At 25.3% G+C, this 19,243-nt stretch overlaps 2 protein-coding genes across 3 annotated transcripts in view; one reads left to right on the top strand and one right to left on the bottom strand.

The window, feature by feature from the left end:
- LOC141393802 (neuroguidin) overlaps nucleotides 1-19,243 on the bottom strand; it is a 302,023-nt gene that overhangs the window by 192,574 nt on the left and 90,206 nt on the right. The gene's annotated exons all lie outside the window — the stretch shown is intronic.
- LOC141393801 (ABC transporter G family member 23) overlaps nucleotides 1-19,243 on the top strand; it is a 68,591-nt gene that overhangs the window by 32,088 nt on the left and 17,260 nt on the right. Inside the window, exons 2-3 of the mRNA XM_073967295.1 lie at nucleotides 18,230-18,790; nucleotides 19,035-19,194. Coding sequence (XP_073823396.1) covers nucleotides 18,684-18,790; nucleotides 19,035-19,194 — 267 coding nt within the window. The 5' untranslated portion in view covers nucleotides 18,230-18,683. The remainder of the gene's footprint in view (nucleotides 1-18,229; nucleotides 18,791-19,034; nucleotides 19,195-19,243) is intronic.

Below are 19,243 nucleotides of genomic sequence, written 5' to 3'. Positions count from 1 at the left end.
CTTCAGAATGCAGTGGCAAATAACACAGTTTTCCCAACTGTCGAATATTTATATTTTTGAATCAATTCACTAATACTTTGTTGAAAATCGACATGTAAAAGCTAGAATTGAATGAAAAACACTTCTAAAATGTACATTTTATATACAATGCCAATATTGGATATTGGAAGAAATTTTTGTTACCCTAGTTGATGTACTCTTCAGAAAGACATGGTGCAACCCAACTTTCTTATTGAAGAATTCATGAGTAGCGTAGGCTTGTTTATTTTACATAATTCCCGAATAAAATTTATTTATTTCGATAATAACGCTTTCGAAGGAAGTATAAAAAATATTAACAAAGAGATCTTGCCGAAATCTGATACTCAGAAAGCAGCGGCAAATAACACAGTTTTCCCAACTGTCGAGTATTTATATTTTTGAATCAATTCACTAATATTTTGTTGAAAATCGACATGTAAAGCCTAGAATTGAATGAAAAAACATTTCTAAAATGTATATTTTACATGCAATGCCAATATTGGGTGTTTGAAGACATTTTTGTTAACTCAAATTTTATGCCCTGCAGAATGTCATGGTGTAACCCAACTATTTTACTGCAGGAATTCGTGAAAAGCGTATCTTTGTTTATATTATATAATTCCCGAACAAACTGTATTTATTTCGATAATAAGGCTTCCGAAGGAAGTACAAAAAATATTGACAAAGAGATCTTACCATAATTTGATCTTCAGAAACCAGTGGCAAATAACGACTTTTTCCCACTGATTGAATATTTTAATTTTGGAATCAATTTGCTAAAATTTTGTTGAAAATCGCCATATAAAGGCAAGAACTGAATGCGGGACTATTCTAAAAAACATTTTTTAATTGCAAGACCAGTACTGGACATTTTAAATATGATTCTGATATCTTCGTTTCTGTACTTTGCAGAAAGCCATGGTGCAACCAAAGTTATTTGCTGCAGAATTCATGAGTAGCGTTGGCTTGCTTAGTTCACATAATTTCCGCACAAAATGAATGTATTTCGGTAATAAAGTTTCCGAAGGTAGTATAAAAAATATTAAAGAATAGATATTGCCAAAATATGATTCTCAGAAAGCGGCGACAAATAACGCCTTGTTCCCAACTGACGAATATTTTTATCTTTGAATCAATTCCCTTGCATTTGGTTGGATATCGACATTTAAAGTTTAGAACTGAATGCAAAAATACTCTTACATAGCAAATTAAATATTTAAAATTACCAATAGCTTTTGTGTAGGCTGATATCACAATTTTAAGAACTGGATTTCTCTTCCCAACAGGAGACGCGATGACGCAGCGCCCCAATAATTAATTTTAAACTTGTTTAAAAATTTCCAGATTTTAGGTTCCCTATAAAAAATAAACACATGTTCATACGTATATAACCAATATAGATTTTTTACAGGTTTTAATTAGGTATGCAAATTTATTTTGCTCTGGTGATGAATTGCAACTAGTTTGCGGAATTCTTGAAAAACAGCAATTTTTTCTGCATAGGTATATTGTTTTTTTTTTTTTTTTTTTTTTTTTTTGTTCAATATTCAATATTCCCAAATCACCTTTCCAAAAAAAAGCTCCTGTATTTTTCCAACCCCCAACAAATTCTGGTTTCTTGTGAAGGCCTGGGAAATACTCCACAACACACTCATACTGCAATGTAATGGTCGATCCCCCTAAAAAATATTTATGTTCACGTTGTCTTCCGAGTGTCACCTCTTTACAATGTGCATTGTATCACACAATCACTTGGACTCACTCATAAGCCTCAATAATGTTTTTATTTTTGTTTTTGTGTTTATTTATTTTTTTGGGTACAATTCAAAACAGTTAACACAGTAAACCAGTTGGCAACCTTGGATGTTTTTAATAGCGCGGCAAAAAAATAATTTTTGTTTATGGACAACAAAAATTTTAAGTCACACAAATTCAACAAACCTCCTCTGCCTGACTGCTTTGCTTGCCTGCCAACCCAACCAATAGTAAGAAACATTAAAAATAACGTTAAATGTTGTAATAGCTCAACAGGTTATTGCTTGTTGCAGCTTGTCAACAACGTCTCCCCAACATGGCTTGGGGCCGGTTCAATGCGTTAGCTGTGGGATTTTTGGCGGTAACCAAGAAGTAGTTGCACATTTTTTTATGATTGTGGCCTTTGGGAAATATAACACAGACTAATATTTTTTTCAATCATTATCAGAAGCCGTCGTGTATTTTTAAAGAATATTTTTTCAGATACCACCAAAATGCGTGGATTTTTAAAGAATATTATTCAAAGACCACAAAATGTCGTGGATTTTTAAAGAATATTTTTCAAACACCCCCAAAAGACGTGGATTTTTAAAGAATATTTTTTCAAACACCACCAACAGACGTGGATTTTTAAAAAATATTTCTTCAAAGACCACCAAAAGACGTGGATTTTTAAAAAATATTTTTCAAAGACCACCAACTGGCGTGGATTTTTAAAGAATATTTTTTCAAAGACCTCCAAAAGACGTGGATTTTTAAAGAATATTTTTTCAAAGACCTCCAAAAGACGTGGATTTTTAAAGAATATTTTTTCAAAGACATACATTTTAAAAATTAAAAAAATATGTATGTATTTTTTTAAATATTTTTAAAATATATGTAAAAACATTTTTATGACAATTTGTTTAAAAATAAACTTCCAGAAATATTACTAATATATATTATGACAAATACATTTATGCAAATACTTAAAAACAAATATATAGAATTATTTTAAATTATATATATTTTAAAAATGTTGAATAAAAACATTACTAATAAAAATGTATAAAAAATTAATTTAAAAGTGTTAAAATAAATTCTTTATGTTTTTAAATATTGAAAAATCTTTTGTTTTTAAATATTTAATAACGCATATATTACAAAAAATTCTGTTTATAAACATAAAAAAACTATTTTATATAATAATATTAAAAATATATAATATATATATAATAATATATAATTGTTCCACAAACATCCCAGACGGGACAAGGGAGACTTTTCTCATATCAATGATTAATATTAGCTCAATGATATGGGACCTACTGTTTATCGCCGAGTCCGAACGGCGTGTCTTACGACACCACTTTTTAGAGAAGTTTTACATGACTGAAATACTCAGGAAATGTCGCTAACATAACTGAGGGGTATTTTGCCACCGTTGAAAATGTTGATCGGGGAATCGAACCCAGGACCTTCTGCGTGCAAGGCGGGTGTGCATACCATTGCACTACGGTGGCACCCATATTAAAAAACGACTATGGGATTAAGCCTGACTATTTTGAAAGCAAAATAGAAGTCGTCACTCCAAATAAAAAGCCAACCCTCCTAATATTAAAAAAACTATTTTTTATAATACTATTAAAAAATATTTTTATTAAAATATTCCAAAAATATTTTATAAACTTGATATGTTTATAAAAAAATATTTTTGGAAATTATTTTCATTAAAATATCAAAAAAATATATATATATTTTCTTGTTAGAATAATGATTTATGTTTTGGAAAAATATATTTATAAAATAATAATATAACTTTATTAAAATATAAAAAATATTATTGTTAAAATTGCAAAAAATAAAAAAAAAACATTTATATTAAATATTAAAAAAATATTTGTATAGAAATATTAAAAATATTAAAAACTTGTTTAAAACATACTTAATAAAATTTAAAAAAATATTTCATTAAATTTAAATAATATTTGTAAAAAAATAGTTTTAATATTTAATTTTTTAATATTTTATTGTTTGTATTTTTCAATATAAATATTTTTTACAAATATTTTCTACAAATATGTTTTAAATTTAATGAAAAAAATAAAAAAGACTCATATTCAATAATAAAAAAAATATTTTTATAGAAATGTTATAAAAAATATTTTTAAAAAATAGTAAAAAAAAACATATTCAATATTAAAAAAAATATTTTTATAGAAATGTTATAAAAAATATTTTTAAAAAATAGTAAAAAGTATTTAATTAATGTTAAACAAATACTTTTCAAAAATCAACGGCTTAGAATTTTTTTATAATCCTAAATAAAAAAACTATCTTTGTTTAATATATTAAAAAAATATATTATTAAAATATTAAAACAAATTAATTAAAAACATGGATATATATTATAAGAAAGAAAAATATTTTTATAGAAATATTAAAAAAAAATTAATAAAAATATTTAATAAAACTTAAAAATTAAAAGATATTTTTTATAAAAATAATATTTTTTATAGAAATATTTAATAAAATTTAAACAAATATTTTTTAAAGATCGCCGGATTGTTTCTGTTTGTGGATATTCTCCACTAAAGTTATTTTTCAATACTTGCTTTAACAAATATTTCTAATAAAATATGTACGTTGAAAAAATAATTAAAAAAACATATTTTATGAAATTTAAAAAAATATGTTTATAAAAATATTTTTATTAAAAGTATTTGTAAAAATACTTTAATTTAAAAAGTTTGAAAAATATATTTTTTTATTAAGGTACTAAAAGAAAACATTAACTTTAAGATATTTCAAAAAATTATTTAAAAAATATATGTAGTATTAAAAAATATTTTTAATAAATATATTTTTAAAGTGTTTAATAAAAATATTTAATTTAATTAAAAAAAAAAATTAAATAATTTTTAAAGATCGACGGATTGGCAAAATATTTATTAAAATATTAAGGAATATATTAATATTAAAAAAATATTAAAAAATATTTTTAGTAAAAACATTTAATAAAATTTAGGAAATAGTTCATTAAATTTAAGACATATTTTTTATAAAACTATTTGCAACAAATACATTTTACAAAAATATTTTTATTAAAATATGAAAAAATGTATTTAAAAAAATATTTTTAATAAAAATATTTTTAGAAAATATTTAATAAAATTAAAAAAAAAATCTCAAACAAATAATTTTTAAAGATAGACGGATTGGAAAAATGTTATAATATTATATTAGAAAAACATATTTTCATAAAAATATTTTTAATAAAAACATTTGTAAAAAATGCTTTATATAAAAAAGAAATTTTATTAAAATATTAAAAATATAAATATTTTTCTCTAAAATATTATTATTAAAATATTTCAAAAATAATTAAGAAACGTTTATATTTAATTAAAAAAATATTTTTACAGATATATTAAAAAAATATTTTTAATAAAAATATTTTTAAAAAATATTTAATTAAATTTAAAAAATGTTTAAAAAATTTTTAAATATCGACGGACTGGAAAAATATTTTTGTAATCCAAAAATATATGTTTATTACAGTTTTACAAAATAAATTATGAATAAATTATTTCGAAAAAATTAATATTTAATATTAGAAAATAAATATTTTTATAGAAATATTAAAACATATTTTTAATAAACATACAGTGCTGGACATATCAATGGAAACTTTTTTTCGAAAACTATATATAATAATTTTTGACTAAATTAATTTATTCCTTAGCTAGATATACCTTCATATGTTTGCATAAAATTAAATATGCAGGTATGTTTGACTAAGGAATAAATGCACTTAGTCAAAAATTATTATATTTAGTTTTCTGAAAAAAGTTTCCATTGATGTGTCCAGCACTGTATATATTTTTTTGCCAATATTTTAATAATAATAATATATCTTTTAAAATTTTAATAAAAATATGGTTTAAGATTATACAAAATATTTTCCAATCCGTTGATCTTTAAAAATGATGTGTTTAAATTTAATTAAATATTTTTTACTATTTCTATAAAAAAAATATTTTTTATATTAACTATAAAGTTTTTTAATTTTTTTTTTTATTTTAATTTAATAGTAATATTTTCTTTTAATATTTTAAAGAAGATATATATTTTTAAAATTTTTTTAAACGTTTTAATAATATTCTTTTTAAAACATTTAATTTTTTTTTTAATATTTTTTATTAAAAATAATTCTGAAAATATTTAATTAAATTTGAAAGAATTTGCATTAAATTTAAAAAATATTTTTATAAAAAAATAAATATAAATAAAAAAATATTTGTAAAAATTACTTTATTAAAAAAACATCCTTATAAAAATATAAAAAATATTTTATTTTTAATATATTTAATTAAAAATTTTAATATATTTAATAATATAATAATAATTTTAATTTACAGAAATCAAAAAAAAATATGTTTAAAATATATTTAATAAAATTAAAAAAAATACTTAAATTAAAAACAAAATATGTTTATAAATATATTCTTAATAAAATATTTTTTAAAAATACTTTATTTTTATTTATATTCAAATAAAATATTATTAAATATTAAAAAAATATTTATATTTAATTTAAAAAAAAAATATTTTAGACAAATATTAAAAAAATATTTAATTAAAATTTAAAAAAAAATTAAGTTCGACGGTTTAGAAAAATATTTTTATAATCCAAAATATCTATTTTTATTAAAATACAATATACATATAAACATACAATATATATCCAAAAAATTAATTATGTATTTAATAAAAATATTTTTTTCCTAATATTAAGTATCATTTTTTGGAAAATATTTTAATAATATATATTTTTAATACTTTAATAAAAATATATTTTTCGATTATAAAAATATTTTTCAATCTGTAGATATTTACAAATGATTTGTTTATTTTTATTTAAATATTTAAAAAAAATTATATAAAAATATTTTTTTATATTAAATATAAAAGTATTTTTAATTATTTTATTTTTAATTAAATAATACTATTTTCTTTTAATATTTTAATAAAAATATATATTTCTAATATTTTTTAATTTTTTCAAATATTTTAATAATATTATTTTTGTTAAATGTTTTTAAAAATTATTTGTTCAAACATTTTTTAAGTTTAATTAAGTATTTTTTTAAATATTCAAATATTTTTTAAAATATTAAAAATAATTTTTAAAAACATTTTTATTTTTTTAATGTTTTCTAACAATTTTTTATAACACTTTAATGTTACTAACACTTTACTTTTTTTAAATATATTAATAAAAATATTTTTTTAAATATTATAATAAAAATATTAATAATTTTTTTTTTTAAAAATTTAGTTTAAAAAAAAATATGTAAGCAAATAGTTTTTAAAGATCGGCGGTTTGAATACAATACAAAAATACAAAAATATATATTTCCAAAAAGTATTTGATATTAGAAAAAATATTTTTTCTTATATTAAATATTTTAATAAAAATATATTTTTAGATAATAAAAATATATTTCAATTTGTCGATCTTTAAAAATTATTTGTTTATATTTAATTAAAAATTTTACCAATATTTTTATTTTTACAAAATATTTTTATTAATATTTCTACAAAAACTATTTTTTTAAATATTAAGTATAACTTTTTTTAATTATTTTATGTTTAATTTAATAATACTGTTTTCTTTAAAAATTTTAATAAAAATAAATATTTCCAATTTTTTTTTTTAATTTTTTCAAATATTTTAATAATAATAATAATAATAATAATAAAGTAATAGTTTTGTTTAAATATTTTAATCAAAATATATTTTAGGATTATATAAATACATTTCTAAGCCGCATATCTTTAAAAATTATTTGTTTAAAAATTTTTTAAGTTTAATTAAATATCGTTTTAAAAATATTTTTTTTAATATTTTTTTATTTTTTAATACTATTTTTATAAAACTATTTTTCTTTTATAAAATGTTTTTTAACAATAATATTTTTTTAAATATGTTAATCAATTTTTTTTTAAATTTTAATAAAAATATATATTTCTAATTTTTTAATATTTTAATAAAAATATATTTCCAAGCCGCATATCTTTAAAAATTATTAGTTTAAACATTGTTATATATAAATATTATTAAATTTTATCAAATAATTTTTTAAAAATATTTTTTTAATATATTTTTTAATACTATTTTTATAAGAATATTTTTCTTTTATATGTTTTCTAAAATTTTTTTATAATATTTTAATATTTTTTTAAATATGTTAATAAAAATATTTTTTTCTATATTATAATAAAAATAATATTAATAATAATATTTTAATAATATTTAAAAAAATATTAATATTATAATTTTATAATATATTTAATAAAAATATTTTTGAAAACTATTTAATAAAATTTTTATCAATTAATAAAATTTAAAAAAAGATTGAAACAAATAATTATTGAACACCGAAAAATATTTTTAGAATCCACGGCTTGCAAAAAACATGTTTAAAATTTACAGCCTAATATTGTTTAAAAAACATACGGAATTTTTCTTTATATTCATTTTCATTTGTTTTATCTGTAAACAATATAATTTTTTAAATATTTTTAATAATAATTACAATTTTCCAAGTATTAGATTTTTAAAAAAATAGTTTTTCAATAATTATGACCTGACAAATCAATTACTGCCCCAACATCATACCCAAGGCCATGTAGCGGAATTAACTGTAACTCATGCTCAACCTGACCTAACCTAATCACAGCAAACAACATTTAACAAAATCGTAAACAATTATTTTTTTATTAGAATTTGTTAATAACAAATTATTGCCAGTTTACCTACCGGCTTCTCTCACACAAAGCTGATTTATGATAGACAAAATGTGTGTGTGTGCGTGCATATAGGGATTGTGGATACGTTTAAAAAATTTAAATTGAGGTTAATTATATTTTACAAGTTTTATTATGTTATTGTCATTTTGTTGTTGTTTATTGTTGTTGCGGTCAGGTATAGCAATTGTTTTAAATACGTATGTCTTGAAAGGTCATCTGGTATGCCTTAAGTAAATTTCAATGATGGTGATGATGATTAAACCCAAAGCAAATGGCAATGTTGTTACCGCTTCTCTTTTCTAGCTTTGCCAACAACCCTGCCTTACTCGGTTTTTAAGGTTTGGCCCCATCATCGTCCAACAGACTGGTCTGAAAACATTGAATTTTGGTTTCTATTAAATATTTGATTTGTCGTATGTTTTGTTTTTGTTTTCATATTCTGTTTTTTGCTTTGATTCGAACTAATAGGCTGTTGACATTTGTCATTGTTTTTTGTTTTTTTTTTTGTTCGTTGGTGCTGCAATCTGTCATTAAGTTTCTGTTGTTTGTTTTATTAAACTTTTGGACGTTTTTTAATCATCTTTAGTCACAGTAACAAACAATGAAATAACCCATCATCTTGTTTCTGTTGACTGACTGACATAACTCATAATTCATTGACAGTTCATTGTTAAAATGACAGTTAAATATTAAGACACATAATCACACACACTACAATTTAAAGCCCACAACTTGAGGGTTTTGTAGAAGCTGTTGGTGTTGTTGCTTGTCCTTCCTGGCTGGGTATACAGAAATTTGAAAGATTTACAAAAATGCTAATAAAACGTATACCGAAGGTTTGTTTATAAATAACGATGCAGTTTATTTACTGTCACACACATTGAGTTAAGATGCTGCTGAATGTTATTGGCTGCACATACAATGTCAAAGAACACATCATAAATAGGGCATGAAGGTTGTATTTTATATTATATTAAGTCATCAATTTTCTTATTTAGCTGTAAAAACTTCAATTCAGCTAAGTGGTATATTATTCAGCAGCATAGTTGGTATTATACTAGGGGGCTATATGAGAATTTAATACATTAACTTCGATTTTAAGGCGGTTTTAGACAATGCTGATCTAATTCAGCAGCGAATTTTCTTATTCAGCAACGATGTTTGTTATTCAGCAACACTAAAAGTCATGCCTTTGTCAAAAAACATATTTTGTATTTTCGTTAAAGCATTTTAAATATTAAACACAAGAACTACTCTAAGAAAAACTCTTATTCAGCTAAGTATTGAGCTATTCAGCAACATCTAGTTTGTCATTTAACAACAAAATATAAATTAAGACAGACATTTTGTCATATACTTCAATTTAATTAACTACTCTAACGATTAAAACACTATTCAGCAAAGTAATTCGTAGTTCAGCAGCTGTAAAATTAAAATATATACGATATTTAACATCAAAACATGAATTAAGACCGACATTTCTGCAAATAATACAATTTAAGGAACTATTCGATCGATTTAAACGCAATTCAACAAAGTAGTTTGTAATTCAGCAGCTTTAAAATTAAAATATATAAGATATTTAACATCAAAATATGAATTAAGACCTACATTTTTGCATATACTACAATTTAAGGAACTATTCTATCGATTTAAACGCAATTCAGCAAAGTAGTTTGTAATTCAGCAGCTTTAAAATTAAAATATATACGATATTTGTCAATAAAATGTGAATTTGCACCACATTTTTGCGTATTCTTTAATTAAAGTAACTATTCAGCCGGTTAAAACACAATTCAGCAAAGTAGTTTCTAATTCAGCAGCTTTAACATTAACATATATCAAATATTTGACATGAACATATGAACTTAGATCAACATTTTCACATATTTTTTTTAATTTTAATAACAATTCAACTGCTTAAAATGCGATTCAGCAAATTAGTACGTTATTTAGCAACATTAAAACATATAAGTTTTTTAACATCAAAATATGAATTTATGTCCACAATTTCACTTTTTCTATTATTCAGAGGCTTAAAGTGCAGTTCAGCTCCTTAAAATGTAATTCAGCAAGGTATTTTGGTGTTCAGCAACTTTTAGTTGTATTCAAATATAAGAAAATCGCATAATTATGCCTCCCGAATGGTTACTTGGGTAATTCAGCGCATTGAATTGTAATTCAGCTAACTGTTTTACCATTCAGCAGCCTCCAAACTGTAAGCAAAGGTTTAACATGAAATTTTTGCACTATCAAAGCACCAGTTGAAACTCTCTTTAAAATTTTTAGAACATTTCTACAGCATATATTGCTATTCAGCTCTTTAAAACGTAATTCAATAAGGTATTTTTATATTCAGCAACATTGTAGTTGTGTTTATATGAATGAAAATCACATAATAATGCATTTCGAATGATTATTTGGGTTATTCAGCGCAACCAATAATAATTCAGCTAAAAAATTTACTATTCAGCAGCCTCCAAATTTCGCTCAAAGGCTTCATTTTAATGTTTTGCATTAAAAAATAAAATATCAAGCTCTCTTTAATAATTTTGCAACATTGTACCAGCATTCAATGATATTCAGCTACTTTAAATGTAAATCAGCAAGTTATGTTGGTATTCAGCAACATTTTATTTGTGTTCCAATGAAAGAAAATAGCATAATAATGCATTTCGAATGATTATTTGGGTTATTCAGCGCAATCAATAATAATTCAGCTAATATTTTACTATTCAGCAGCCTCCAAACTTCGCTCAAATGCTTATTTTTAATGTTTTGCATTAAAAAATAAAATATCAAGCTCTTTTTAATAATTTTGCAACATTGTACCAGCATTCAATGATGTTCAGCTACTTTAACTGTAATTCAGCAACTTATTTTATTTGTTTTTCAATGAAAGAAAATCGAATAATAATTCATTTCGAATGATTATTTGAGTTATTCAGCGCAATCAATAATAATTCAGCTAACTATTTTATTATTCAGCAGTCTCCAAACTTCGCTCAAAGCATTAATTTTAATGTTTTGCATTAAAAAATAAAATATCGAACTCTCTTTAATAGTTGCAAATTTATTGTACCAGCATTCAATGATATTCAGCTACTTTAAATGTATTTCAGCAAGTTATGTTGGTATTCAGCAACATTTTGTTTGTGTTTCAATGAAAGAAAATCGCATAATAATGCATTTCGAATGATTATTTGGGTTATTCAGCACAATCAATAATAATTCAGCTAACTATTTTATTATTCAGCAGCCTCCAAACTTCGCTCAAAGCCTTAATTTTAATGTTTTACATTAAAGAATAAAATATCAAACTCTCTTTAATAGTTGCGAAATTATTGTACCAGCATTCAATGATATTCAGCTACTTTAAATGTAATTCAGCAAGTTATGTTGGTATTCAGCAACATTTTATTTGTGTTTCAATGAAAGAAAATCGCATAATAATGTATTGCGGATGATTATTTGGGTTATTCAGCGCAAAAATTATAATTCAGCTAATTGTTTGACTATTATGTTAGTAACAAGGCTCTGTTAAGTTAACATATGTCTATTTAACCTAAACTAAGAGAAAAGTTATTTTATGTGATTTGTCATACATATGTTATGGATAAATGTTATTAACAGAGATCTGTTAAGTTAACAGAAGTATTAAATTGAATATAAAAGGTGCTCAAATATAGTTTCGATGTATATTTTTCTCTAATTTTCGGTAATTTGAACCATTTTCCAAAAAAATGTTAATAACAGAGCTCTGTTAAGTTTACAAAAGCCCAGAAATTATTTTTTAATATCACATCCAAAGAGAAAAAAAGGTTTTATGTTACTTATCATGCATATTTTATGGATAAATGCTATTAACAGAACTCTGTTAAGTTAACAGAGTGATATAAAATAATATATTATGTTCGAGAACAATGGTGGCCCTTATAAATTACAAAATATTGCAAATTTTTATGTTATTAACAGTGCACTGTTATCTAACAGAAGTTTAAAATAATGACTAAAAATTTATGCAAATAGAAAAATATGTTCCAGGTGATTTTCATAAATTTCACATGGACAATGTTATTAGCATAGCTATGTTAAGTTAACAGAATACTGAAATTCAATATAAAACGTATGGAGACAATAATTCCACTTAGAAATTATAACATGTTGCATATTTTCAAAGGTCAATGTTATAACCAGGACACTGTTAAGTTAACAGAAATCCAAATGCTTAATAAAATTTAATATAAATGATTTGATGGCAATAAATCAACGCATAAATTGGAGAAAAATTGCAAGTTTTCGTGGTCAATGTTATCAACAGAACACTGTTAAGTTTACAGAAGTCAAAAATCGTGGTTTAATTATGCGAATAGAAAAAATATGTTTCAAGGGATTTTCGTGCAGTTTCACAGTGAAAATGTTATTAACATAGCTCTGTTAAGTTAACAGAAGGCCAAAACTTTGGATATAAATATAAAAGATTTGAGGAAAATAATTCCCGTCAGAAATTAGAAAATTTTGCAACTTTTCAAAGGTCAATGTTATTAACAGAACACTGTAAAGTCCACAGAAGCCTAAAATCCTGACTTAATAACTTATGCGAATACAAAAATATGTTTCAGAGGATTTTCATGTAATTTTCCAGGCAAAATATTATTAACATATCTATGTTAAGCTAACGTAATACTGACATTTAATATAAAAAGTTTGAGGATAATACTTCCAGTCAGAAATTAGAACATTTTGCATGTTTTTAAGGGACATAGCTATTAACAGAGCTCTGTTAGTTAAAGGTTAAAATTCTTCCTAAAATGTAATATAAAATGTTTGATGATCATAAATAAACACATAAATTAGAAAATTTTGCACGTCTTCAATGTTCAATGTTATTAACAGAACTCTGCTAAGTTAACAGAAGACTCAAGTCGCGGCTTAATAACATATGCGAATATAAAAAATATATTTAAGGTGATTTCATTGCAACTTCAAAGGCTAAATGTAATTAACATAGCTCCGCTAAGTTAACAGAATACTGAATTTTAGTATAGAAAGTTTGAAGACAATAATTCCACTCAAAAATGAGAAGATTTTTAGGTTTTCAAGGTCAATGTTATTAACAGAACACTGTTAGGTTAGCAAAAGCCCAAAATCGTGGAATAGAAAAATTATGTTTTAAGGAATTTTCATGCAATATGACAGAGTAAATGTTATTAACATACCTCTGTTAAGTTAACAGAAGCCCAAAACTTTATCTCGAAATGTCATAAACAATAACGCGAATATAAAAATATATTTCAGGAGATTTTCATACAATTTAACAAAGTAAATGTCATTAACATAGCTCTGTTAAGTTAACAGAATATTGAAGTTTAATATAAAAGTTTCGGAAACAATAAATTAATCCATAAATTAGAAAACTTTGCACGTTGTCAAGGTCAGTGTTATTAACAGAACACTGTTAAGTTAACAGAAGTCCAAAATCGTGGCTTAATAACATATAAGAATAGCACAAATATGTTTCAGGAGATTTTCATGCAATTTCACAGGGTAAATGTTAATAACATAATCAGTTAACTCGCTCTGTTAATAAAATTTAATATAACAGATTTGGAGACAATAATTCTTCTCAGAAATTTGGTAATTTAGCATCTTTTCAAAATCGAATGTTATTAACAGAACACTGTTAAGTTAACAGAAGTTCAAAATCCTGGCTTAATAACTAATGCGAATGCAAAAATATGTTTCATAGGATTTTAATACAATTTGACAGAGAAAAAAATATTAACATACCTCTGTTAAGTTAACAGAATGCCAAAATATTGGCTCGATATTCTATATTAAGAGATAAAAATTTCGATAAAAATTCGATATTCTATATTAAGAGATAAAAATTTTGTCTGAGACTTGTCATACATATTTTCTGAATAAATGTTACTAACAGAACTCTGTTAAATTAACACAATGATCAAATTAAAAAAGAGACGTGCTCAAATATAGTTTGCTAAAATTTTTCTCAAATTTGTGGTAATTTTCAGAAAAAAAATGTTATTAACAGTGATCTGTTAAGTTAACAGAAGCCCAAAAAAACACATTTTTTATTTCATAAACCAAGAGAAAAGGGATTTATGTACTATGTCATAGATATTCAATTGATAAATGCTATTAGCAGAACACTGTTAAGTTAACAGAATGATTAAATTTAATAATGATTGGTGATCTCAAATACAGTTTGGATATATTTTTTTTGAAAAATGTTGTAAATTAAAAAATTTCAAAAGCCTAATGTTATTAACAGATCTCTGTTAAGTTAACAGAGGGATAAACATTAATATTTAAGTTTTGAGAACAAAGACTGGGCTCACAAATTAGAATATTATGCAGGTTTTCAAAAGTAAATTTTATTAAAAGAGCTCTGTTAACTTAACAGAAGTCTCTTAATTTAACAGAAGTCTTAAAAAGGATCAACATTTTGAAGTCCTCAAAAGAGAAAAAAATATATGAAAAATGAAATGTAAAATTGAATTGAAAAATTGGGGGTTCTGTTGCAAATTTTGCGTTAACTCTGATATTGTATTAGATACATCAACATACCGAGCGTCATTGGAAAGGTCTTTTGGTTCTTCAAAAATCAAAATTACATTATTCTGTAACCACAACAGGGAAGGAAGTTACAATGTTAACAGTAGAGCAACTAAATGTTGTTGTTTTTTTTTTAATTCTTTCCAATTAAGAATCTCGTGAAAATTCGGCGATATCTCTAGTATTTGATTAAATATAGCATCGAACTTATACATCATTGAAAAGGTCTGTTGCTTCTTCAAAAATCAAAATTACACCACTCTATAACCACAACCGGGAAGGGAGTTATGATGTTAACATTACAGCTACTAGGAGTTATTTTCCCCAAATTCTTTCGACTTCTTTAATCGCTTTTGGGCTATATCTCTGTTATATAGCGTGCTTCTGAAACGCTTCACATATTATATTTAAGCTATAGGTCCAGACTTTTCCAATCAAGTCATTTCCTCGATATAATTCAAGGGAATCAATATTTTACAGGCCCTCAAAAAAAAAATTGAAATGCAAAAATTAATTGGAAAATTAGGAATTTCGTGGAAATTTTGGCATAACTCTGGTATTTGATTAGATACATCAACAAACCGGGCACCATTTGAAAGGTTTGTTAGTTCTTCAAAAATCAAAATTACACCATTCTGTAACCACAACAGGGAAGGGAGTTATGATGTTAACATTAGAGCTACCAAGAGTTATTTTCCACATTTTTTTTAGACTTTTTTAATCGCTTTTGGGCAATATCTCTGGTATTAAGTTTGTCCATGGAACGCATCGTATTTTGAATATATATAGGTCCCTTTCGAATCAAATTATTTCCTCAAGTGGTTCAACGATTTGCAGCCCTCACCAGAGAGAAAAAATAAATAGAAAAAATGAAATAAAAATTAACTGAAAAAATTGAGAGTCTCGTGAAAATTTTGAAATATCTCTGGTATTACATTAGATATAGAAACAAACCGGGTATCATTGGAAAGGTCTGTTGCTTCTGCAAAAATCGAAATTATATCATTCAGTAACCACACCAAAGAAGAGTGCAATGGCTTTAACATTAGTGCTACCGAGAGTTATTTTTCCCAAATTCGTTCGACATCTTCAATCGCTTTTGGGCCATATCTCTGGTATTTAGGGTGCCTTAGATACGCTTCGCACATTGGATTTAAGGGTATAGGTCCAGATCAATTTATTTGTTCAATATACATCCAGTGGTTCAATGATTTGCAGCCTTCAAAATGGAGAAAAAATAAATGACAAATTAATTGTAAAATTAAGAGCCTCGTGAAAATTTTAAGATAACTCAGGTATTTGTTTAGATACATCAGCAAATCAAGAGTCATTGGAAAGGTCTGTTGCTCCTTAAAAAATCGAAATTGTATCATTCGGTAACCACAACAGGGAAGGGAGTTATGATGTTAACAGTAGTGCCACTTAAAATTGTTTTCCCCATATGCTTTCAGCTTCCTTAGTCGCTTTTGGACTATATCTCTGGTATTTAGGTTGCCTCAGAAGCGCTTCGTATATTGAAAATAAGGAAAATTCCAGGCTTTACAAATCAGATCACTTCCTCAATATAATTGAAGTGGAAAAGCTTTTTGCAGCCCTCAAAATGGAGAAAAATTTAAATTCTAAATTAATGGGAAATTTAGAGTCTCGTGAAAAATTCCCGATAACTCCGATATTTGATTAAATATAGCATCGACCTTTACATAATTGGAAAGGTCTGTTGCTCCTTAAAAAATCGAAATTGTATCATTCAGTAACCATAACAGGGAAGGGAGTTGTGATGTTAACAGTAGTGCCACTTAAAATTGTTTCCCCCCAAATTCTTTCAGCTTCTGTGGTCGCTTTTGGACTTTATCTCTGGTATTTGGGGTGCCTCAGAAACGCTTTGTATATTGGAAATAAGAAAAAAGTCCAGGCTTTTCAAATCAGATCACTTCCCTTAATATAATTGAAGTGGAAAAGCATTTTTCTTGAGGAGAAAAATTAAATGCCAAAATAATGGGAAATTTAGAGTCTCGTGAAAAATTCCCGATAACTCCGATATTTGATTATATATAGCATCGACCTTTACATAATTGGAAAGGTCTGTTGTTCCTTCAAAATTCGAAATTGTACCATTCAGTAAACACAACAGGGAAGGGAGTTATGATGTTAACAATAGTGCCACTTAAAATTGTTTTCCCCAAATTCTTTCAGCTTCTTTAGATGCTTTTGGGCTATATCTCTGGTATTTAGGGTGTCTCAGAAACGCTTCATATATTGAATTGAAGGTATAGGTCCAGACTTTTCAAATCAAGTTATTTCCTGAATATACAACAAGTGGTTCAATGATTAGCAGCCCTCGAAAGATAGAAAAATTAAATGAAAAAAATTAATTGGAAAATGGAGGGGCTGGTACAAATTTTGAGGTATCTCTGGTATTGGATTAGATATAGCAATGAACTTGGCATCACTGGCAAGGTATGTTGTTTCGGCAAAAATAAAAATGTTACCACTCTGTAACCACAACAGGGATGGGAGTTATGATGTTAACATTAACATTCTCTAAATTCTTAAATTCTCTCAAATTTATATTAGGAATCTCGTAAAAATTTGGCGATATCTCTGGTATTTGATTAGATATATCAACAAACCGGGCATCATTGGAAAGCGGCGACGATTCTTAAAAAATCAAAATTACATCATTCGCTAACCACAACAAAGCAAAGAGTTATAATGTTAACATTAGATCTACTAAGTATTATTTTTTCCCAAATTCGTCCCATATTTCTCCCATTCAAAATGAAAACCTGAATATAATTCAAATAATTAACATAATCCACAAAAGAAAAATGATACCGGATGAATCTAGGCCTTATTTAGAAAAAATTTAGCAAAAAAAATAGCAACAACAGCAACAATATAATTAATTATACAAAACAACACATCCATCACTGATACCTGAGTATGGTGACAGACTGGCATTAAGAGTCTATTGTTGTTTCTTCTCCTTCTTTTCCATAAAGAGTAGACGTATCAAAACTATTAATGCTCTTGAATAATAAATTAATTTAACTTATTTTTTTATTTTTTCAATATATAGCTAAAGCATATCTATGGCAATAACAACAAAAGGAAACTAAGAACATAAAGGAAAAAAAGAAAAATACCGACAAAGATTTATGCAAAGCAGATAGCCACACAAAATCCAGATTGAACGAGAACAGAGAACGGCGGACGTGTAGGAAGGCAGAAGAGCGAAGAATAAAAGGACTTTTAAAACAGGATCAATGCCAGAAGAAAAGCTTAAATGACTCTACATAACAAATAAAGTGCTATATACTAACAAAAAATACGCCCAGAGTCCCTTGAACTAAAGACAACATAACCCAACAAGCCGTGCAATATAGGGACCCTGGCTTGCCACATATTTCAACTAACATTAGTGGGAAAGATACAGCAGCAGCAGCAGTGATTTCAGTTACGAACGATCAACGATAATCCACACCATATCCCATCCCTTTCCCCGCATTTTTACACACAACACACACGCCACTATGGCAGCGGCCGTAGAAGTTCGAAATGGCTACAAATATTATGGAAGCAAATCAAAGCCGAAAATTATACTCAACTATTTGAATATGAACGTCCAGCGTGGTACCATGTGAGTAGAATATAAAAACAATTTTAAAAATAAATAAAAAACGAAAAAATCGACAACAGTCCACACGCATGTCAACTGCCTAGACATGGACAATAGCCAAATGTGGACGCTAGAAGAATTTTAACAAGGCCACCACAACAACAAAAAAATCAGTTTCATTTTCAACAATTATGTTCTACAACAAAAAACTACATAATTTACTTAACAATAATTGTATGTGTGTTTCTTTCCTTTTTTCCTCCAGCTATGGCCTCTTGGGTGCCTCAGGTTGTGGCAAGACCACCTTATTGTCTTGCATTGTGGGCCAGCGGCAATTTAACAGTGGTGAGGTACGAGTACTGGGCCTTAAACCAGGGGCACCTGGTAGTGGCATACCCGGTTCCAGAATTGGTTATATGCCTCAGGTAAGACAGGAAAGGTTCTCCTTAAAAGTTTTAAATTCTAAACAATTTC

The sequence above is a fragment of the Musca autumnalis genome, unplaced genomic scaffold (genome assembly GCF_047663935.1).
Source record: "Musca autumnalis isolate F117 unplaced genomic scaffold, ASM4766393v1 scaffold_2, whole genome shotgun sequence".
Classification (NCBI taxonomy): Eukaryota; Metazoa; Arthropoda; class Insecta; order Diptera; family Muscidae; genus Musca; species Musca autumnalis.
Note: the sequence above shows the minus strand (reverse complement) of the source record. Positions and strands in the feature narration are given on the sequence as shown.